Raw genomic sequence first — 25,308 nt, forward strand, 5'->3', positions numbered from 1 at the left:
CTTTAATGACACTCCTGTCAAGTCTCATATATTGAAATTTTTATTTTATAAGTCAGTTTGCTAGAAATTTCCTATAGTGAGAGAGCGCTGCCATGGTTTTGTTCACTAGGCTAGACAGAAAGTGTTTCTGCCGTAGCTAGTTTTTGACCATCGTACCTGGGAGACAGACGCCGGAATTCCTCAAGCACTCGACCCGTGAGGCAGCGAAATCTGTTTTAAGGAAGCTGCTACTGTGCAGGCTTCAATTTGCTTTCTTTAGCATTTTATTGTATTGTGTATTTCTGTTGTAATTTAGTTATAATTCTCAGCATGTGTTCTTGGTATATAATTTTAATTTATTTGTGAATCTATTTATTTAATTTCACAATTTGGACAACAATACATAGTTTATAATATTTTGTCCATAAAGATAAACTTCTACAAAATATCCAAAATATTCATACATTGTAGCATCCTGGTATTAGATCATTTCCTTCTTCTCTCCTGTACCTTTCTTTGTCCTTGAGTCAAATAAAATTTAAATAGATAAAAAAAAAAATTAAACAACTAAAAAAATTCAACAGATAGTTTCAACATATAAGGGAAAAAAAGATTTAACAGATAAGAAAATATTTGAACAGATAGTCAAAAAAAAATTAAAGGTAATTTTATTTACACATCATCAATCCTCTTCGTACACACAATTTAACCATTAAATTTATATGATATCTTCAACTAAAATGATTATTAAGAACAATATAGGTGAGTATATATTCATTTCAACAATTCACATATGAAAATACAAATATCTTTATACACACCATCACCTAGAATAAATCTCTTTTCTATTATTTTTCAAATTCAAAATATTATTGTTTTGGAAGAATTAGGATTTTAAAACATTGAAATCAATTGATTTTAAAGATTTACATACTATGGATGACATTGATTTAGAACAAAACAGCAATAAAAATGTTAGTTTACTTTGTTATTTATCTTGTTCGTATTGATTTGGAACAAAAGATTGATGTTCATCTTTACAACAATGGCTTATTCATTTCGTAGACTTGACCATTTACAAATTGTTCAATTATTTATATTTGAATAAAATCATTTTGTTCATATTATTAAAATTGAACAAGTATTAAACGTTCATACATAAAAAATTAAATATTTTGGTTTTGTTCGAATGCAAATTTGTGAACATATTAAGTTTTTTCAACACTGTATTTATGAATAATACTAAAACTATTTTTTTTTGTTTAAATTTTTGTAGAATACCACCCTAATTACTTCGTCGCCGAAAAAATTTTAGCCTACTATTTGGTTCTCGCCATTTGCTCTCACGTTGCTTTCATAAATTCAACACCAATTGGGAGGAGAGAGAGACACATGAATCTAAAATTACCGTGAATAGTATTTTGGACCGTATTGTCTTTTTAACTTTGATGGTGCATACATCATCTTGTGTTAGAATGTGTATTGTGTTGTGTAGGTTAGGCCAAAAGAGTAATATTATGCTGTGTGTTAAGTGAAAAATCAAAAGTTTAAAATATTATTGATGTGAACTAAATAATATGTGTGCTGAAAGCATTAATGGTGTGTAAATGGAATCACCCAAAAATTAAACAGATAAAAAAAATTCAACAGATAGATTAAGGGTTAAAATTGAAAAGAAAATGTCCTCTAAAATAATAAAATGTACTTCTCGCCAGAATATTTCACAAAGAGTGTACTTTTCACCCAAGAAAAATACTCATGGGATATAATGCTTTACACCCTCTTTAAATAAGACTTTTCACCAAAATGGTTCATTACACCAAGACCTACTCAATTATTAACAAACATCAGTTTTACTTCTTAATCTATGAACCTATATATATTGACCTCTTAACTATGAAAATAGTATAAATACACCTATTTTGAAGTGGTCTGGAATGGGTGAATGTAATACATTTTTGTAGTTAAGGGAGTCAATATGCACGAGTTCATAGATTAGGGGATCAAAGTGATATTCACTTTTAGTTTAGGGGGTCTTGGTGTGATTAACTCAAAACAAAATGTATGGATTACATTTATTTAAGATATAGCCCACATAACACTAAATTAATTGAACCAAGAGGTTTTGGCCTATGTGGCTAACCGTTTGACTACTAAATCTCTCTTAAGGAAAGTCTTGTGTTTCACTCTTAGGAATGGAATGAGAGACAAAACTTAAGTGATTGCAAGGAGTGAGGATAAGTTAAACTCCCCTTATATGCTAATCTAACAACGAACTATTAAATTTCGTCAATAAAAAAAAATAAAATTAAATGTACATTATACACTCACTTTTGGGATATGTTTACAAAGGTAATTGCTTGTACTGTGAATGTAAAAATTAAAAAAGAAAGCCTTGTCAACATGTAGTATGCGAGAATCGCTAAAAAAAATAAATAAAAACATAGAATACAATACGTGACAAGCTCTAGAGAGAATTGAAACAGTTTTGTGGCAACAAAATACACGAAATGAGATTAAAGAAAGCCTTCACCAAGAGTTGTTCATACATCTCAATTCTGTTGGTAGAAGTGTTAACATTCCACTTGAAATTCTAGTCTACTTCATAATGGGAATTTTCAATCAGGCACACCAATTTGTGTCATTGCATGATAATACTACAACATCTATGTTGATAGACATCTTGTTAAAACCCACAATTATAGGGCAACTTATTTAAACAAACTTTCCTTAAAAAAAAAAATTTAGTAACATAGGTTAGACCCAAAAGTTAACATATATTTCATTTTCTCAGGTTCAAATTCAAGAACTTGCATCTTAATCAAGGAGATTACATACTTCTATTGCAAAAAAACTTCATAAAATTGTCCAAAAAGAAGTAGTACCAAGAGGTCATGCACATTTCAACAAGGTGAAACCAAGCTTGTCGCCAATGAGGATTTATGAACAAAACTGCAACAGTCCCCAACAACACAATAATATATGAGACTAGAAAGCTGACATAGAAATCCTCCAGATCTATGAAACCACCATCTTCAATCTCTCTATCCAGGCCTTTTGACATTGTTGATGTTGGTACAGTTTTATTACAATTGGTTTGCAAGGGAAGTCCGCAGAGAAAGGGATTTCCCTCATAGCTACTTTCTTCAAAAGTTGCGAACTGAGCTTTTTGGTCTGGGGTCGCACCTGATAAGTTGTTGTATGCCACACTAAAGACTTCTAACTTGTCCAATTCAATCAATTGAGAAGGGATCTTTCCATTCAATCTATTGTAAGAGAGATCCAAACTTTCTATTTGCTTTAGTTGTGAGAATGTTGATGGGATTGATCCGAATAAATTGTTATGAGACAAGTTTAGATCATGGATGTTGCTCAAGTTTCCCATTTCCAAAGGGATTTCCCCTGTTAACTGGTTACAAGAGAGATCAACTCCAGACATGTAGTCCAAAATATTGCCTTTATATGCATAGGATCCATGCTTTGTTGTGAACTCCACTTTTTGTTGGACATCCAAAGAGTGGAAGATAATACGTTCATATGCAATATCCAGCGAATAATGGTCTTCTAGTGACTTTGACCCCTCAACAAAGCTCCACAATGCAAATATTAAAACATATTCTTGAAGTCTAGTTTCTAGAGAAGATTTTTCATGGGTTGTCTCAAAAGGTATTTCATGAAAACAAAGAGGTATGGGACCAGAAAAGTTATTTTCAGAAAGGTCCAATATGCTTAATTGTTTCAACTGGCATAACTGAACTGGAATTTCACCTTCAAAATTATTAAATTTTAAGAGAAAAATGCTCAACACATGAAGGCTTCCAATCCAACTGGGAATAGTACCATTCAGGTGGTTATCGCTAAGATCTAATGTCACTAAAGAAGAACTGTTGTAAAATGCATGTGTCATTGGACCGCTCAACTGGTTTCGGTTCAAGTGGACATGTTTTACTGTCAATTGGTTGAAGCAAGACGGTATAGAACCAGACAGCTTATTATCTGAAACGTCTAAAAACTGAAGATAACTAAGTTTGCAAAACTCAACTGGAATAGGACCTTCAAAATGATTTGAGAACATAGCAATTCCCAACAGATCGGACATGTTCCCCATCCATCTTGGAAGCTTTCCATACATGTGGTTGTTGCTAATATCAAGTGCTTCCAAAGAAGGGGGAGTAGATACACTATCTGGAAATTTGCCTGTGAAATGATTATTGTCCAAATATAAGTATGTCAATGTGGTTAAATTTACAAACGAAAGAGATATTTGGCCAGACAAATTATTGTTTGATAGTTTGAAGAAGATTAAATTGGGGCAACCAACTGTCAAATGCTTTGGTATCTGTCCAGACAAATTATTGTTAGATAAGTCCAAAATCTCCAAAGAGTGCATATCACCTAAAGAAGTAGGAATGTGACCTTGAATAAGGTTTCTAGATGTTTTTAAATTCAGCAAATTTGGAAAGATCGAACCTATATTTGTTGGAATTGGGCCCGCAAGATGATTGTCAGAAATATCAATTGAAATGACATGGGGATTACGATACGATGGCAATAAGAAAGGCCCAATAAGGGAGCAATTTATTAGATCAAAAACTTTTAATCGAGTATTATTTTCTAACAACCAAACTGGGAATGTTCCGACCGAGTTGTGTGATAGATCAACTACTCTGAGGTCATATTGGTAAAAGAGAAAATGTGGAAATTTCATACCAAGATTATTTGATCCACAGTTTGATAAACTGAGAACCTTCAGTTGGAACTTAGGAATCCATGTTCGAAACTCAATTTGATCACTCAATCTGTTGTTGTCACCTAAAAATACCTTAAGCTTTGAATGGTTGCAAAATGAAATAAATGAGACTGGGATTTCGAAATGGTTATATGAAAGGCTAAGAAATTCCAGTGTTGGGAGATTATTAAGGGGAGATGAAGTAAGATTTCCAGTGAACTGATTGAAAGAGAGGTCCAATATTCGAATTGATGTTAAGTCATCCAAACATGAGGGAAGCATTCCATTAAAACCATTCTCACTGAGATCCAACTCTTGGAGGTTAGAAAGTTCACACCAACCTGTGAAATAAAAGAAGTGATGCTTAGCTTAGACGTTTTATCTGCTTGGAGGCACATTCAAATCATAACACAATTAATCCAAGGAATATAATCAAATTGTGAATACCTTGGTTAGGTAGGCTTCCGTTAAGGCTAATATTCCGCAATGTCAGCACCCTTAGGGAGGACATTACTCCAACATTATGAAGAAAGATCTTGTCAATGGATGAATGATCCAAATACAACTCCTGTAAGTGTTTTAATCCATCCAACCCTAAAAGATGTAGCTAAAGAATTATTCATTAAAAAATATGATGATACCTTACATGAAAGTCACAAAGAATCTTCAAATATCAATTCATTGTGATAAGATGATGCATCATGTCCCAATACGTCAAATTTGAAATTTTGCGGTATTAGTTACAAGGGAAAATTACACCAATGGTTTGTGCATTTGCCTCTTGTGTCATTTTGGTCCTTACACTCTTAATTGGCTCAAATCTGACTCTCAAATTTGACAAAAAATTATCACTGAAGTAGTTGAGATTAACTCATTGACTTAAGTAAGTTTATATGTTTTCTCTTAAAATTATGGCACATGTCACTTATATACGTATTTTTCATGAAAAAATGTTAAGATTTGGACTAAATTGAGAAAAAGTTATAAATTCAGTGTCAAAATTGAGCCAATTAAAATTACAGAGACCAAAATGATAAAAGAATCAAAATACATGGACTACTGTTGTAATTTACCCTAGTTACAAACTATTGTGGTTATGTTAGAAAGGGGTGCACTGTAATAAAAGTCTTAATTATGAATTATTTTGGCTACATTACGTCCTAATGTGGCTATGTTATATACATTAAGAAATTATGAGTTATTGTAGTTATGTAATATACATTAAGAAATTATGAACTATATGGTGAGAAAATTTATGAATCATTGTGGTTTTGTTACAAAACAATTGTATTATAGCCTTTCCCTAACATAATAAATCTAATAGAGCCTACTGTTATTATATAATAAAAATGCTACACGTACTAACGTGGCATGCAGCATAAAACTTGAGAATTTAAAATGGGATCCAATAAATAAATTAACATGATAGGAGCCGCGTCAATTTGAATAAAATGTTTATAATTTTTTTTTTATAATACTACTCTGTACAAAATCTTGAAAAAATGTTGTGAGCTCATTTTGTAAAGCACTGTGGACTTAAGTGAGTAAATGTCAATTCCAAGTAAGCTTAGGTTCTCACCATTACTAGTAACTAGTCCTTTCAATTCATTCCATCGGAGGTTCAACATCTTTAGCTTGCTTAAACTCTTCAAACCTGTTGTGTGAAAAAAACAAAGTAAAATAAATATATGATCTTGCTTGCAAATTTTTGGGCAAAATCCATTTTATTCCTATGTAGTTTGAATTTGGAGCACTTTACCCTCTAAACTGCAATAGTTACACTTTACCCTCTCTTGAATTTTGGACTAAATTGCAATAGTTACTTTTTCTGTTAAAATTGACAGAAGATGTAATGCACTTGCCAAATTTGAGAGTGGACATATTTTTTTGTTAAAACTAAAGTAAAATCAAAATGCAAAAAGTCATTTTTACCCAGCTTCTCCATTCATCCTTTCATCTTCATCGTCTACCTTCAAACCTAAAAAAACTCTCTTATTGGGGTTAGTTATATGTAGAGTTTCAATTACTGGATATATATTATCATTGGTGTATATATGTATAGTTTTTATAATATACTTTTAGTTTTTTTTTTTTCTTAAATGAGATTACTCTGTGTATATATTTTTTAAGAAAAATTATAATTCAGTGATAGTTTTACAAAATTATTATAAATTCATAAAAAAAAATTTAAGACTTTAATTATTGATGTACATAAATTTTACCATTAATTTAAAATTATTTATAAAACTTTACATTGAATAGTAATTATCCTTATTTTTTATTCATAAAAATTAATGGTGGTGGTTGGGTTGAATGCAACTGTAATAGTGATTTACGTCCATTAGCAAAGAAAGATGAGGAAGATAAGGACGTGAGTATAGTGGTCTTTTGCTTTTTTTTTTTTTTGTTAATAGAGTTAATAGTGTGGTTTAGTCTAAAATCACAAAGGAATTATCTGTCTATAATTAAATTATAAGGGGGTAAAATGTTCCGAGCTCAAACTACAATGAGATAAAGTGAAATTTTCCCCAAATCTTTTTCAACTTGGAAAAAGAGAATACAAGCCCTGAAACCTTCACCATTACCTTTTATGCTGTCTATGTAATTCTCACTCAAGTTCAGCTCCTCTAAGTTGCTCATATTATGGAATTCTAAAATGAAAAGAAAAATATTAAAAAAGAAACGAAAATTGAGTAAATCTAAAGCTCTATTGGTTTATAAATTCAGCAGGATATACCTTTATGTAATAAATTCAATCTCAATCAAGACTTACTCTTTTGGACCTATTATGGTTTTTTGTTGAGTTTGACTATTAAGAAATTGGGTAATTATTCAATATTTTAGGAATATCATGTGATCTTTGTGCATGTGGTGTTCCTAACTAATGATATAACTAAAAATTTTACAAGTGAGACAATGTTGACCTATATTTGTTAAGTAATTGGGAGATAAGGAATGACTCACCTAGTGTATTTTGGGATTTCACATTGTCAGGGGCACCACATAGAAAATGTCACATGGTACTCCGACACTACCTAATAATTTTTTTTTTCCCACAATTTTGTCCAAGACATGTAGCATTGTTTATATGGTGTTTCAAACCAATCATGTAGTAAAAAATTTTACAAGTGGAATATGTTGACTAATCTTTGTTAGGCAGTTAAAGATGAAGAAATACTCATTTAGTGTGTATTGTGATTGTTTATTTGCCAAAAATACCACGTAAACAATACCTCCGAAAATATTTAATAATTTTTCCTAACATTGGTCATAGAAAACAACGATGAAGAACATATATAAAGAAAGATTGTCTTGTTGTTGTGAACATGTGAAGTGTTTTATTATTAGAATTACCTCCTATATCAATTGATCCATTCAAATAGTTGCTCCGTAAGTTTAAAGTCTTGAGTGATGAGAGAACACCAAGAGATGGTACGATTCCATTATTGAATGAATTGTAGCTCAAATCAAGTAGCTCCAGCTTGCCTAACACATGTAGTCTTTCAAAACCTGCAAAAATCAATTTCCATTTCAAGTCACCACCATCTTCACAAACTAAAAGGAAACGCAAAATTGTTATGAAATCCATCTTGTTTATTAAAAAATAAAAAATAAAAAATAAAATAGTTAGTTTATTTACTAAGAAACTTGGAGAGCTTCATTTGGGATAATGATATACAAACATTATTTGTGTACAAAACATGTTCTGTGAAATAATATTATAAGTATATTGCCTTTAAATCTTTTTTAGCTTGGCAAATGAGAGTACAACCTCTAAAAACTTTTGCGAAATCACTATTGTATACCTTTTATATCTTCTATTGAATTGTAACTCAAATCCAGCTTCTCTAAGTTGTTCATATTGCGGAATTCTACAATGAAAAAGAAAAGAATTGAGTGTAAATCTGATCATATTTGTTGTATGAGTCATATTAAACTTCATTGAGGGGCAAAATGAAGTTTACGTCAACAACTTCCATTTGATTATAGACTACAACTAACGGCGGGGTAAAATTGATTCAAAATCAAATAGATTAAGTATAAAATTGATATTTTAAAAGAACATGAGTTCAATTAATTTTTGAATGATAATTTAGAAGGCACAATGAAGTTTTCTCCTTACAATAGGGTTAAATTACATTTAGCATCCTTACATTTTCATCAAAATCTCACTTTAATTCATTTACTTTCAATTGTAATAGTAAGTGGTGTCTCCAAAAATTTGTAGAGATAAGGTCACCTTGCATGTTCAAGTTCCACAAATTCTAAAAACTAAAAAAAAACATTTACACTAACCAACATTTAAGCCTTGTTTGAAAACTTGACTTTTAGGTTAAAAAAAGCTAAAAGTTTTTTTTTTTATTTAAAAAAAGTACAAAAACAAAAAAGTTAAAAAAACTGCTACAAAAGAGTCATAAGTACCAGTCAACACGTTTTTTCATTCAACTAAAAAAAGGCATTACCAAATTCATTTGACTCATTTCATCTTATAAAACAATCAAAAAAAATTAAAAATTTATTAAAAAAACCAAACCCCAAACGATGCCCTAAACTTTTCAAACTTTTTATGACTAAATTTCTCAAATTTAAGTAGAATAAACTGCAAAAATATTGTACTATTTGTCTGAACAACAAACAATATAAACTTTTACACTTACATTTGATGAGGTTTTATTTTTTAGAACTATTGCATAATAACTTCATTGTTAATAATGTCAAACACATTTTCTTGTATATATGTAATTAAAAAATTATTCATTCATTGATGTCAAACTATACAATGAGGTCCCTTAATTTTAATAAGATTAAATCATATTAAATAAAATATTAATAATTTAAATAGTTGTTCTATTAAGAGTTTCTGATAGGTTGACCGGTGATGGAACCCCATCAACCCTAAGCTAGCGTCGCCTCCGGTAATAGTCAAACCCTACATTTTTTATCAAGTGGCAATGTCACCTTTCTATCTATTTGTCATTAACGAAGTTTATAGAACTTGTCATTTGAAACCCATGTGACATTCTTCTTCTCTTTTTTTTTTTCTTTTTTTTGCGTCGTTAACACTCTTACATTTTTACTAAAATCTCACTTTAGTCTTTTCTTTCGCCAAAATCTCACTTTAATCCTTCAACTTTTTATTTATGCTAGCTTATTAACGATAAATGGATAAAGTGGGTGAGAATTTTTTTTTTCTTTTCTGAACAGCTAAAAAGAACTTTATTGATAAAATTTAGAGTACACTGTACAAAGATCAAAAGAGAAGAGAGCACTAAGCATCAAAGCTAGCAATTCCATTCCAACTAGGTTGGCATCGAAAAACGAGCCCTATCACTTGCTAAGGCACAACTCCACTAGTTGGAGAGAGACCAACCAACAAAGACAAGAACAAAACCAAAAAAAGAAAACATAGAAGAGCAAAAGAAACCAAAAACCAGAGCATGGTATGAGGCTCCAATTTCTGGTCGCTCATTCACCCAACACCATTTCTACACGAAGTTAATTGTTGCAGGTTGTATATAATATCATTGATAGAGTAAGCTAGCCCTTTTGAATTGCAGGTTGTAAATAAAAGGGTAAGATTGTAATTTGATCGAAAGTATAGAGGGTTGATTGTTACAATTAAAACTGAAGGTACCAAATGGAAATTTTGGTGAAAGTACAAGGGCACTAAATATAATTTACCCTTACAATATTGAAAAGTGTTTTGAATTGACCTCCCAACTTAATTTTGTCTATATTTCTGTCTCAACTAGGGGTAAAGCATGAAAACCATAAATACACATCATCAAAAAATTAAATAAAAAAATGTAAAAGCCAACATCTCTGGGAAAGAATATTTACATTATTATGGTAAAATGCAATTTTTGTAATGACGAAAAAATAATTTGTCAACCAAAGCTTATTTTCAATGATAAATGAGATCTTCCTCAATAATTTTTCATTAATAATTTTCTTGGCGATAATTTTTTATTGTAATATATATCTATCTATTTTAATATATAAAGTGAAGGTTGTTGGTGGTATTGACAATTTTTGTCTCACAATTTTCTTTCTCAAAATACCCCTATATTTGGAGTTTTTGTAAAAAGTATGCAAAGAGAAGGATGGGCCTCACCCCATGACCTTTGGTTTAATAATGAAAGCTCGTACAATTAGTATCTTGTACGATTATTTCATCAATAAAGGTTTCTTTTGTTGATATAAAGAAAGAAAGAAAGAAAAGAATAATGTTATTTGTTTTCAAGTTACACACATTGTGTGCCGACCATATATTATGTTTGTTTAAGTTAATGGTGGAATAATGTACATGTTATGTTTTGAAAGTTTATGTTTCAAAAAATAATGACAAATTAATATTGATCAGTGTTTGCTTAATGTTAAGTTTTTGTTTATTAGTGAATTTTATGAGAGTAGTTTGTTTGATGGGTTTGTTATTATTATTTTTAAAATTTATGAAAGGTTGAATTTTTTTCAAAATGTTATATGATTTTTCTTGTAAACATATTATGTGAAACCATGGTTCCAAACCGAACCAAAACATGTTTAAATAGTTTGGTTCGGATTGGTTCTATGATTTTAATGGTTTGGTTTGATTCCAATTTTTATGGAACTACAGACAATAGATTGGTCCTAGTTTTATCCCAAACTGATCTAAATTAGACCATGCTCACCCCTACTTGATTGGCCAAATTATAACATAAGATTGAGATTATTTGTCCGTCCAACTCACATTCCGTTATTTGGATTATATTTCAATGGTCATTATATGTAACAAAATTGATGAATTTTTTTAAGCCTACAACTAATAACACGAAACATACACACAATTGAGATTATACATATTTCCATATTAATTACAAAATAAACGTAGACAAGAAAGAATTATGTATCTCACTAATTCAACTGGATAACTAATACTAATCTCATAAATTATTAATTCTCTCACTATTAATCCTATTAATCAAACACACCCTTAGAGACTAAAAAGTAACTAACCATTATTTATAAATTTGGCAAACTATATTATGTAATAGTAACCATCTCAACGTGGTTGTTGTCGAGTCCGATTATTATAAAACTGGATAATTAATAATTAATTAACAGTTTCAAAATATTATTGTGACATTGTTTATGTGATAATTTATGGGATTATCTACCACTCCTAACACGTAGAACATACCGGCTTTGTTTGATTTGAAGAATTAATAGTGAAGAGATCAACAATTTATTGGATTAAAAAGCATCAAAGCAAACTAATCAATCCCCTTTATTGATGTATGTCATTTGCCTTGTAATCTGATTATCATTAACAAAGTTTTCTTTTGCTGATAAAAAAAAAAAAATCATGGTATCAATGAATGATTGGTTATCCAACTAGATTAGTGAATTGTATGTGGTGTTACTAACTAATAATGTGATAAAAAAAATTTCACAGATGAGACAATGTTTTTTTCATTATTTATTTCTTTGATCAACAAAGAAACTTTATTGATGATTAAAATGCTGTACAAAATGATGGCTTGGTGAATTGCATCATAGCCAGCAAAGTACTCCCAACTATGTTGGTATCTCCAATTAAACCCAATCATGTGTAGACCCAGACCAAAGAAAAGGGTTGGAGAGGACCCAACCAAGGGGGGATACAATGAAGATAAAATAAAGGAAAATAAAAACCATCTGACAAGTCATCTAGCACAGGGCCTGATCTTAGTGGCTTTAATTCCTTCAAAGAAAAGATGAAATCATTGATTAAGTAGTCAGAAATCTTAGTTGAAATCTTCACCCAAGAAGCAGTTCGAACTTTTACAAGCTCAAATGAGACAATGTTGACTTATATGTGTTAAGTAATTGGGAGATAAGGCTCTTAGAGCATCTCCAACCTAATCCTCTCACCAAGATGATGAACATAATTTTTTTTTATTCAAAAAGTAAATATAGAGTATATCACTATTCATTTAAACTCCAACCACAAACCTTCATTTTCTTCTCTAAATATTTCCCTCCATTAATTTTCCTTCCATCTATTTGTAGGACAATCTTCGCTGTATTTAAAAAGATTAAATTCTGTTGTGTACAAAACAACAACAAGAATAAAAGAAATAGAGAAAAGGAGAGAATTTGTTTGATTACAAAAATCAAACTCGAAATAATAAATAAATAAATAAAATCACAGATTTTATTTTGTTACAAAAACAAAAATAAAATCTGATTAAATAAACAAAAAAAAATCAGAATAAAAATAAACAACTTACTTGGTTAATTTATTTGAATAACTTTTCTGATCAAGTCCAGTGTTTAACACTGTGTCCTTAAGACAGATTCGTCCTCTCCACGGTGCTTTCAGAATTGGACGTCTATCTCCTAGGATGAAATGATCTTACCACAAACAATAGTAACACTACAAATTGTTTGCCTTACGAACACACTAAGTGTTTACACTCTTTCTTTGGGAAATAAAATGCAGCAAGATGAATAATATAATTTGCAGAGGATGGAGTACGAAAATTGGAGTGAAATCCAAATGGGAGGCTAGTCTATTTATAGATGTAAAGGTGGCTCTTGGTTTTGAATTGAACAGGTATGAAACCTGTTAGTTTCAAATTTAAACAGATTTGAATCTGTTGGGTTAATTATTCAAACAGATAAAAACGGGAAGGGCTCTGTTTGGATGAACAATAAATCCAAAACAGTTTAATTCTGTTTGAAAACGGGAAGGGCCCTGTTTGGATGAACAATAAATCGAAACCAGTTTAATTTGAATTATGGATTTTATTTTAATAAAAAATAAAATAAAATTCAAATGTTTTTGGCCCAAAAAGATTAGAAGCCCAACCCGCCCGGACGGACGGCGGCGGCGCGCGTGTGGTGATTTTTGGGTCCAATGGGTCTAGCCCATTTTGCCCATAACCTCTCCCTCTAAAACACTTGGGTACCCCTTGGGGCACACCCCAAGTATCTCACCCTAAGCCTTATAAACCCTTTCAAAACTTCCCACCAAATCAATGTGGGACAAGCCAATTTACAACCTTAAGGAATTTCCACCAAAACTCCATTTCCATGGAGCACACTTTGGCTTCAATTTCTCATTCACTCGGTAATGGTTTTGAGCAACCAAATATACCACGTGAATCACAATGCGGCATAGAACACGTTACCACTTTGACCCGAGTAAATCGACGCTCGGGGCCCACCTAAAAAATAGACCAAACTTGAGAAAAAATTCTGGTTTTACCCAGAATTTTTCTACCATTTCCAACACTATTTTCCTTACCATCTATTATTTTATAGAAAAACCAAAGCCTCATACATCAAAGAAAATGACTGTAGAGCTTTCTAAAACAAAAATGGATGCTGAGTATATTCATGAAGAAATGGATGCAGAGCATATTTATTTACCACCATTCCCTGATTATGAAGAAGAAATGGCAGCATGGGAAGAGGAAAAAAATATATTACTTTATTTATATGCCTCTAACAACATCATCATAGCTCAATATCTTGAAGAAAATGATCAATTGGTACGTAAAGGTTCAGTTCATGGACATATAGTGAGAGATCGTAAAAGGGAAGAAGGTCATGCTCAATTATGGAATGACTACTTCTCAGAAAACCCCACCTATGAGGAAAATTTATTTTGTAGGAGATTTCGAATGTGTAGAAGTTTATATTTACAGATTGTTGATGTCGTGAAAGCTCACGACGATTTCTTTGTGCAGAAGAAGGATGGTCTTGGTAGACTTGGATTGTCTACTTTACAAAAAGTAACAAGTGCATTTCGAATGTTGGCATATGGAACGGCAGTCGATTCTACGGATGAATATATACGAATTGGTAAGTCTGCTGCCATTCTATGTATTAAAAAGTTTTGTCGGGTAATTGTTGAGATATTTGGAAAAAAAAAAAAAACCTTAGATCACCTAATTCCAATGACATTGCAAGTTTGTTAAAAAAAAGTGAAGAACAGGGCTTCCCAGGGATGCTTAGGAGCCTTGATTGTATGCATTGGTCTTGGAAAAATTGCCCAACAGCTTGGGCAGAACAATACTTTGGACGTGGTGGATCCCCAACTATTATTCTTGAGGCAATGGCATCTCATGACCTATGGATTTGGCATGCATAGTTTGGCTTACTGGGCTCCAACAACAACATTAATGTCCTGAGGCAGTGACATCTAATTTGTTTGTGAGATTCGCAAACAAATTTGATGATTGCAAGACATTGCTAAAAACCAATTACGTTGCAAAAATTTTTACAAGTGGAACATGTTGACTAACTTTTTTTTAGGTAATTGAAAGATAAAGAATGATTTGTTTTGTGTGTATTGTAAGTTTTTATCTGTTGAAAATACCACAAACAATATATTTAAGAAATTTTCCTAATATTGATCCTAACAAACGACAATAAAGAACATATATAAACAACATAGGGAATCTTCTAAGGAATTGTCTACCAGTCCCAGTAGATGTAGAACACATGGATATTGTGCACTTGTTCGTGTGGTTACCAATTCAATTTTGAATCTTGAAAGATTGCCTTTGGTTGTGAATATGTGAAGAGTTTTATATTGGACTTGCCTCCTATATCAATTGATCCATTCAAACGGTTTTCATATAGAGATAGAGTTTTGAGTGATGAAAGCACACCAAGAGATGGTAGGATGCTATTATTGAATGAATTCCAATTCAATATAAGTAGCTCCAGCTTGCCTAACACAGATAGTCGTTCAAAACCTGCAAAAATCAATTTCCTTTTCAAGTCACCACCATCCGTACAAACTAAAAGGAAACGCAAAATTGTTATGAAATTCTTTATATATATATATAGAGAGAGAGAGAATAGGTAGTTTGTTTTCTAAGAAACTTGGAGAGCTTCATTTGGGTTTGGGATAATAATAATATACAAACATTATTTTTGTACATAATAATATTCTAAGTGAACAATATTGCCTGTAAATCTTCTTCAGTTAGGAAACTGAGAGTACAACCTCTAAATACCTTTTTTTTTAAAATCACGATTGTATACCTTTTATATCTTCTATAAAATTGTCACTCAAATCCAGCTCCTTTAAGTTCATATCGCAGAATTCTACAATGAAGAAGGAAAAAGAAAAAGAATTGAGTGTAAATCTGATCATATTTTCTTTATGAGTCATATGAATAACAGTCCATTGAATTGTCAGTAAAAGAAAGAAAATGCCAAAATAATTAACATATCACTGTAATGGCCAATGGGTTTCATTTATAAGGAAAAAATTTCATAAAACTAGACTTCGTTTGGGATGCGGGTTGGTTTTTTAATTTTTTGCCTTTTTAGTTATTTTAGCCTGGGGTTGAAAAGTCTCGTTTGGGATGAATTTTTTTGGCTTTTTGACTTTTGTAAGAGAAAAAATAAAATGATTATGGTTTAGATGTGACATTTTATCTTATTGATTTTTTAACCTATTTTGTCTTTTTCTGACTAAAATAAAAATAAAAAAAAACTCTCAAACCCACATGCCAAATTATTGCTGAAGCTTTTAAATACACATTTAATTTCTTTTTATAACCACCACATTAATGTAGGGAAATATTTTTGGAGGAAAATATTTTGCGTTATTACAAAAAAATATATATAATTTTTGCAATATGGAAAAAATAAATTGTTTCCCAAAGTTTATTTTCTGCAATGAATGAAATCCCATCGCCAATATTTTTTGTCAACAATTTTTTGTCACAATTTTTTCATTGCAAAAATGTTTTTTCGTGTAGTACATCACCCAACATTTATGTGTATACATAAATATAATAAAAGTAACATGTATATGCATTTTGGATGACCAGGAATACTTCACAAAACATGATTTATTTTTATTTTTTTTTTTATTTTTTTTTTTGGTGGCTTTTTGTGTTTTTTAATTTTTTTATTTCCATGTTTTTACTTTGATTCAGATGAAGACCAAATTTTAACACTTTTTATACTTTGAGAACTAAATTGATATAATCTAAATATTAAAAATTGAAATGATACAAATTTCATACTCTGGAGACAAGAAGACTACCTTTTTAATTGAATTTTTATATTTACCTTTTTTTTATTTATAACATCTACAAATATAATTAGGTTGGGGATCAAATAAAAATATTTTTTTATATATTAAAAATTAAATTGATACAAATCTCAAAAACCGATCTACATGAGTGTTTTTCTTCATATTGTTTTTGCATTTGAGTCATATTGTAATTTTCACTTTCAATCACAGTCCTTACAGAAGCCAAGTGGGTAAATTTTAGAAAAACAAAATCGAAAATGTAGGATTCAAACTATTCAAATTAAAATTATGAGAATTAAAGTAATACTTCACTCAAATTAAAAGACCAGTGGTATAATTTATCCAAAAATATTTTACCCAATTATACGTAACTGAACACCAAAAATTTAGAAAAAAATATTTTCCATGTAAACAAACAAAACCTTAGAAAATGAAAAGGTAACTAAAGCTTGTTTATAAATTTGGCAGACTATCTTGTATTAGATTCCATTTCAATCCGAGGGACTTACTCTTTTTGTGCTATGGTTTTTGTCAAGTCCAACTGTCATGAAATTGGATAATTGATAATTATTTAATAATTTTATAATATTATGTGACATTATTCATGTGACGTTTAGAGGTATTATCCACTATTCCGAGCAGCTTGCAGAACACATGGAACTCACATTGGTGATAGATAGATTGTCTAGTTGTGAACATATAAAATATTTTATTATTGGACTTACCTCTTATCTCAGTATCAATTGGTCCATGCAAATTGTTTTCCCATAGGCATAAAGTCTTGAGTAATGAGAAAACACCAAGAGATGGTAGGATGTAATTATTGAATAAATTGCCACTCAAATCAAGTACTTCCAGCTTGTAATCCGTTCAAAACTTAATATTAACATGTGATCTATTCTATTTATTAAAAATAAAAATAAAATCAAAAAATAGTTTATCCGTTTACTAAGAAACTTAGAAATCTTCATTTGGGATAATGATTACAAACATTATTTTTGTACAAACTTCTTTTGTGAAACAATATTGTAAATGAAAAATCTTACCGACAAATTCTTTTTAACTTCCAAAATGAGAGTACAACCTCTAAAAAAATTCTCCATTATGCACCTTTTTTTATTTTCTATTGAATTGCCACCAAAATTCAGCTCTTCTAAGTCGCTCATAAAAAAATAAAAATAAGAAAAATAAGAATAAGAAGAAGAAGAATAATTGCGTGTACATCGGTCCTAATTGTTTTATGAGTTGTATAGGATTGTGTCAACTTAGCTTGCAACATATAAAAAAAAAGTGTTTTGATTTGGTCTTCCAACTTAATTTTGTCTACCTTTCTGGCTAAACTAAGGTTAAAGTTTGAAAACTATATATACACATCATCAAAAATTGAAGAAAATAAAAAAAGAAAAGCCAATATCTCTGGAGAGGAATATTCATATTATTATAATAAAATGTAATTTTTGTGACGCAGGAAAAAAAATTTGTCTCCCAAAGCTTATATTCTATAATAAATGAGATCCTCGCCAAATTTTCTGTTGATAATTATTTTGGCAAAATTTTTTTTTTTTCTTGTAATACATCATCCAATATATTTTGATATATAAGCATTCGCTTTTTGTTGATGTGTGTTTATGATTTTTATGTTTTGCCCTTAGTTCAAATAAAGAAAGACAAAATAGGTTAGAGGACCAAATTTTTTTTATCAGTGTGGGAGCCAAATAAAAAAAATCAACTTCAAACTGGTCCTTTCAATTGGGTCGTATAAGTTCAAAGCCCAGTGAGCTAGGGATCGTTGCCTAGTAGGCATTGAGGCCCACATGGGAAGCCCAGTTCAATATTCAGGCCATGTGCCGAAACCAACTCATCCGGAGTAATCGGAAGGGTCCTATTGGACCAAACTGTGGCCCATTCCAAAAAAGCATGATGAGAAGGTGAGACCGAGGAGGGAGAACAAAAAAAGACTAGGCAGACTCTAAGAAATATAAAATACCGACTATCCACACGTAAAAATTGACTTAAAACTCCGACACCACCGATCGGAATTGTTTATCTAACATTGCGAGGATTTTTCAGCTTCACCAAGATCGAAGGAGTATTTCTAAATCCATATCCCCACAATCAACAAAATAAACATTTCATTAAAAAATATGAAATTAAAAATATAGAAAGACGCAATGCATCGGAAGATGCAATGTATAAAAAAAGATTAAAAATTATAAATTACTGCTACTCCTATATATATAACCAATCTCTTGGCCGAGAACCACCCACCTTCCATGGCCCAAAAACCCAAGGCCGAAAAACTCCCTAGGCCGAAAACCGTGGCCAAAACTACACCCATGGCCGAAAACCACCCCTCTCCCACCTATTAAACAACCAAGAGGCACCACCCATGGCCAACAAACCACCTCTCCCACCTGTCAAACACCTTCCTAAACCGAACCAGCCGGCACCGAAGCACCACTTCCATGGCCTAAAACCTCCCAAGATTTAACACCTCCCACGGCCAACGCCAAAGACCCATGCCTCATACATCCTCCTAATCTTCAACCACCCATAGCCGAGAGCCCCCATAGAACTGAGACCACTGACTCCTCTTTGTCGAACAACACCCGATCTGAGACCACTGACCTCTTTGCCGAACAAACTCCTACATTCGAACACCCCCATGGCCAAAAAACTTCCAATACCGAACAACCCAGCATACATCGTAGAGAAGCACCCAAAACTAGATCACCATACACCCGCCGATAAAAGACCCGAAAGAAGATCCATGGCCAAACACCATAGATCAAAACACACCTAGGCATAATCTATAGATGTCGGAAAAACTAATATCGTGGGAAAACTTTGGGGATTCAAGTTAAAAATGAGAGAAAACAACAATCACACACAAAGGAAGCGAGGCCAGCTGACCGCCATGGCCATAGGCAGCACCCAGCCGGCCAACAGTGAGACTCGGGATGGAGGTTAGGAATGGCAACGGAGCGGGGCAGGGCCGGGGATCACCCTTCCCGTCCCCGATCACCGATGATAAGAATGTCCACGTCCCCGACCCTGATCCCTGACGAGGAACCTATTACCATTCCTATCCCCGTCCCCTAACGGGGATCGGGTTTCCCCGACCCCGAAAGTTCCCCGAATCAAACGAAAAAAAAAAAAAAAACAACAACAAAACAAAACAGTAGCAACAAGAACAACGATTCAAACAACATCATCAACATCAATATCATCAAACAACATCAACAACACACAAATCTGAGTAAAGAGAGATAGATCTAAGTAGAGAGAGAGATAGATCTGAGCTGCAATCTAATATATATATATATATGTGTGTGTGTATATATAACACAGAGAAAGAGAGGCGGAAAGATTCAGGCGGCGGAGGAGCTCGTGGAGGAGGGCGGCGAAGGAGATCGGCACGACGGCAGAGGAGGGCGGTGGACGAGCGGCGCTGTGAGATCGGTGGAGGAGGGGTGCTGTGCTGTGAGATTAGCGCTGTGAGATCGGCTCTCTCTCTCTCTCTCTCTCCCTCCTCATTTTTCTCACGCGAAATGAAGTCGTGTGTGTGTAATTGTGAGGGAGCATAGCAAACAAATATATATAGACAGGGGTAGAATTGTAATTTTATTTTGGGAGAAAAACGGGGCCAGGGTCGGGGCCGGTTCGGGGCTGGGACATGTATCTCCGTCCCCGGTCCAAACATCATCGGGGATTTTATTTTTGAATACCATCCCCGGCCTGTGGGGGATATTTTTTGGGGAATAACCGCTCAATTCGGGGTCGGGTCACCGTCGGGCCGGTTTCAGATTGCCATCCCTAATGGAGGTTTTTAGAGAGAGAAAGATAGAGGAAGCATGGATAGTTTTGTAATCTTGGTTAGAGGATAAAATTGAAACACTTTGTACACTTTAAATACTAATTGCCATGACTTATACATTAAGAACTAAAATACCACAAATATCTTGTTTTAGGAATTAAAATAGTGAAATTTTAATTTAATTTCTATATTTATCCTTAAATTTAATGGTATCTATAAATTGAATTTGGTTGGAGGACGAAATCAAAATAATTTTAATACATTGAAAACTAAACAGATACAATTTTAACAGATAACTAAAATCACACAAACGCGATACATTAGAAACTAAAATAGTAACCATCTCAACCTTGGGCACTTACTCTTATGGTGCTATGGTTTTTCGACTATCATAAAATTGAATAATTAATAACTATTTAATAATTTTAAAATATTATATGACACTGAATCACGTGATATTTTAAGGCAACACGTAGGCTTTGTTTGATTAGAATAAATAATAGTGAGAGGATTAACAATTCATGGAATTAGTGAAAGATTGGTTATCCAATTAGATTAGTTGGATAAATAATCCCCTCTTTCACGTTTGTTTTGCAATAAATATTGAAATATATAATACCAATCATATGTTTATTTTGTATTATTAGTTATAAGATTAAAAAATTCACCAATTTTGTTGAATAAAATGTCCATTGAAATCTAATTTGAATAATAAAAATTACAATCAAACGTGTGTGAATTCCATGGATTGATAATCCTAATCCTATGTTATAATTTGTCCAATAAAAATAGCCCATAAAACTTACATTGATGCTGCGAAGATTGTCCATATTGATGCTGGAAAGGTTGTTTTAGTTGTGAATAAGTGAAACATTTTATACTGGACTTACCTCCTATATCAATTGATCCATTCAAACGGTTTCCAAATATGGATAGAGTTTTGAGTGATGAGAGCACACCAAGAGATGGTAGGATGCTATTATTGAATGAATTCCAATCCAATCTAAGTAGCTCCAACTTGCCTAACACAAATAGTCTTTCAAAACCTGCAAAAATCAATTTCCATTTCAAGTCACCACCATCCTCACAACTAAAACAACACGTTAAATTGACATGTATTCCATTTTATTAAAAAATATAAAAACAAAAATAGGTAGTTTGTTTAAAACTCAATTTTAAAGCATAGTGATCTATAAACATAATTTTTCTATCGAAATTTCGTATAAAACAGTGTGGCTTGTTGTGATCTTTTTATTACAAGCCAAAACATCTATCATTGCGGCTCATAATTGCAAAAATATTACCTAAAATTTTTAGTAAATTTTTTGGGACCCTAACATTTTTGTGCAAATGAGTCCATTTCAGTTGTTTAACAAATGTTGCATAGTATGACAAGTGGCAGATGAGATAAATCAGGTGATGGACACATAAATCATAAATCATGTACAAAGATTGAGTGTTTAAAAAACAAACTTTACAATCATAAAATAAATAAATAAATAAAAAACTTTATTTCCCCCCCTCCAAAAAAAAAAAACTAATTCACTAGAATCATTAATTCGGCCGCCATCCAAGGAGGTTGTTTTTAATTTTGGGTTGGGCGCAGAAGGGTGTTGTCCGGATCTATCACGAGTCCTATATCGATTATTCAAACTGTTTATGTTGTATGTCACTTCATGTATATAATCATAATTTATTTAATTTATCGCATTTGTCCTAAAAAATAGAGTTAAAAAAATGTATTTTTGAAACCAGAGCATCTATATTTTTTTTGGTTCATTATTTTCTTCATGTTGAAGTGGTATTGTTATCATACCTGAGTGAGTTATGAAACCGTCAAACTGATTATGGCTAATATCAAGCTGCTCCAAGTTATTCAAACCTTTAAGATCTGGTCTCGAGTCAAGAAAATAAAAGTATTAATTAGTTGGAAACCAAGGAAACTTGCTTATTTTTGAATTCTTACACTAGTCTCAAACTCTCAGTTAAGAATGAAAAGAAATAGACTTTAATTTAAACTCACCATTAATATGAATAGTTCCCTCCAAACGATTAGAAGTTAGATTTAGAGACTTTAGAGATGTTAATTCACCCAACTTCTCAAAACCTGTAAAACAGTCAATAATGTATATCATAGCATAGGCCACAACGTGATTTTTGGAAATATTGTCAAAAAGAAAACAATAGAGTAGACTTGTTTGGTTGCTATTCTAGTAATAAAAAAAACCTTCATTCTCAAGCCAACCCGCTAATCCATTGTATGATAAGTCGAGACTTTCAAGGTCTTCAAATGGAAGAAACATGGAGGCATTCAGATACCAATCTCTTAAGTTCCAATAATTCTCTGCAGAATTGAGTGAGAGTTGGATCACTCGCCCTGTTGTAGTGTTGCACTTGACTCTTTCCCACTTACAGCAGTCAGTCGTCGTTTCACCCTCCCAAGCCTTCACCCACGTTGGGAGGAAATATTTTATTTGGTGGTTGATGGAAGAAGCTTTTAGTTGCAGAAGAGCAACCCTCTCATGCTCCAAACACCCATAGCACTCACTAGCCAAAACCAACAACATTACCCACAACCACACCAACCTCATCTCTATTTCTTCTTTGCATGTTCTGCACAAACTCAGAATTGCACATTTAGCACCCAAGTGGTCTGAGTCTTTATAAAGGCACTAAAAGCACCATCATACTCTGGGCCCTCCCACTTATTGATTTGACTAATATTTGTGGAAAAATTAAAGCAAACTCTCTCCTCAATATGAATTAAGTGGTTGGCCGGCTTGATTAACAGTAAATGTGAAATCGCAACATATAATAAGTAAATTATCATTTGTCTCTTAATTATTTAATAAAAGTGAATTATCATTTGTTACTTGAAATTTTTTTCAATACGTTGTAGTCTAATTATCCCCCTTATCGTGTGGGTTTTGGAATTTAAAATTCCTACATATTACCACTACTAATAAATAAATAAATAATTATAAGGGGAAATTACAAACAAAAAAAAAATGAAAAAAGAAAAAAGCAAGCAAGCAAGCAAACAAACAAACCATCCTCAATGTTTAACCCTTAACCTTTGTAACAAATTAAGTCTCGAGTTTTTAATTTTATCAATCTATATCCTAATCTTTTGATTTATTTTCAATCTAAATATTTGCATATTTTTGTTAGATAAAACCAACGTAAAAAAGAGTATTTTAGTGATTAAATTCAATGTAAGTGTACATAAAATGAGTCTACATTGACAAAATTAAAAACTTTATTTTTATTTTATTTTTAGGGCCGAATCCTGAATTCTTTTAAAATTACCCCTAATTATAATAATAAAAAAAATTATATCACGGCTAGCTAATTTCATATTCAGAAATAATTAGACAGAGGAAAATCCTATACAAAGTAACATTATCAACTTTTCTAAATGACATTATCGTACAATAAAGAAATTTTAGAATTTGAAACAGAAGGCACTTTAATAATGTGATTCGTGCCATATTAGTAAGTAAAAAAATTTTACAATTTTTTTAATTTGTATAGTATTAAATCTAATTCCATCTCTTACCAAGGCGGTGTCAACAGTAATGTTGCTTTGTTTCAAAATATAATGATAATTTCCACTCACTTGGACTTTTATTTGCTTGCAGAGTATAGCTAGCTCTATAGAAAAACACCAACATGGACTAATTAGACGAACCATCAAGAAGTAATGTTGATTCTATAGAAAAACACTAACATGGACTAACATGGACTAATTAGACGGACCGCCCCTACCTTGAGATTTTTAACAAATACACAAATCTTAGTGTAATTTTAGAATTAAAGGAAAGGTCCATGTATTAATACATTCAGATGATTCCATTCTTAGGGTACTGTCAGATTAATCTAATAATGGACCATATATTTATTTTACACAAAAATTTATAACTCACTCTGTACTTACTCTTTTTTTTTATTTATTTTTTTCCTTTCAAATGTTACCGTTAAAGTTATAGGGAATTTCATTAATTTCTAGAGACATCAAGAGTGTGTATCATATCCATCTTATTACAAATTGGCACAATTTTATCACAAAATTTTATAATATTAATTACAAAATGTGTAATCTTGTCACAAATTGGTGTTAAAAAAAATATCGTAACCAAGCCACAAACTTTTATTATATGAATCACAAAATTCTGAACATTTTATTATGCTAATTTATGGTTGATGTTACAAAGTTTTCTAATAAAATTATGTCAATTTATAGTACGATGCCTTTTATTATGCTAATTTATGATTGATGTTACAAAATATGTACCATAGAATTTCCCTAAATTCTATATCTATATATTAACTTTTTAAAAATTTTCTTTTATAATGAGTAGTTAATGTTAAATCATAAGTGTTCACATCATTGAAGGCGACACAAGAAATCGCCCATGGTATTGACATGACCGTGCCATAAAGTCATTCAAATCATCCATTTGTGTGGAGCTCATGTGGAATTTATACAAAATGAATAATTTGGATGGCTTTGAGACAATGTCAAATATATATATATATATATATATATTTTTTTTTCTGGAAAGTCATAGCAAACTACCTTCCATATAATTGAAGTTGTTGGACGTAATTGATTAAATGATCATTCTCAGTGTTAACCGCGCTTTTATATTTTTCATACCTTTTCATATTGCTCTTGGAGATCTTAATCCATACATGCATCGATAATTCAAACCATCTATTTTGTACGTCTCACAATAAATATTGTTTATGTAA

General features: G+C 31.7%; 1 protein-coding gene across 2 annotated transcripts; it reads right to left on the bottom strand.

Moving 5' to 3' along the window:
• Positions 1 to 2,648: 2,648 nt before the first annotated feature.
• On the bottom strand, positions 2,649 to 23,183 carry LOC114298510 (cuscuta receptor 1). 2 transcript variants are annotated; one of them, XM_082887436.1, is made up of 12 exons: positions 22,781 to 23,183; positions 22,577 to 22,660; positions 22,370 to 22,444; positions 21,444 to 21,599; positions 15,731 to 15,793; positions 15,352 to 15,438; positions 8,515 to 8,580; positions 8,063 to 8,218; positions 7,294 to 7,359; positions 6,288 to 6,362; positions 5,156 to 5,302; positions 2,649 to 5,049 (listed from the first exon to the last, which is right to left on the bottom strand). In XM_082887436.1, the coding sequence occupies exons 1-12, from the start codon at positions 23,142 to 23,144 to the stop codon at positions 2,810 to 2,812; spliced, it is 3,579 nt and encodes a 1,192-aa protein (XP_082743562.1). In that variant the 5' UTR covers positions 23,145 to 23,183; the 3' UTR covers positions 2,649 to 2,809. The 2 variants fall into 2 exon arrangements, with proteins under 2 accessions (XP_082743562.1, XP_082743561.1); XM_082887435.1 differs by having other exon boundaries at positions 15,283 to 15,438.
• Positions 23,184 to 25,308: the final 2,125 nt, after the last annotated feature.

This window comes from Camellia sinensis, chromosome 9, assembly GCF_055761805.1.
Source record: "Camellia sinensis isolate YWXY chromosome 9, ASM5576180v1, whole genome shotgun sequence".
Classification (NCBI taxonomy): Eukaryota; Viridiplantae; Streptophyta; class Magnoliopsida; order Ericales; family Theaceae; genus Camellia; species Camellia sinensis.

What these genes read in the sequence shown, in the direction of transcription:
- LOC114298510 (XM_082887435.1), bottom strand. Translation starts at nt 23,144, where the DNA reads ATGAGGTTGGTGTGGTTGTGGGTAATGTTGTTGGTTTTGGCTAGTGAG. An exon ending in TTTTATAGAAGATATAAAAG is followed by an intron (nt 15,439 to 15,730) that starts GTATACAATCGT and finishes TGATTTTTGCAG; the next exon opens with GTTTTGAACGACTATCTGTG. An exon ending in TTACATAGACAGCATAAAAG is followed by an intron (nt 6,363 to 7,293) that starts GTAATGGTGAAG and finishes TTCACACAACAG; the next exon opens with GTTTGAAGAGTTTAAGCAAG.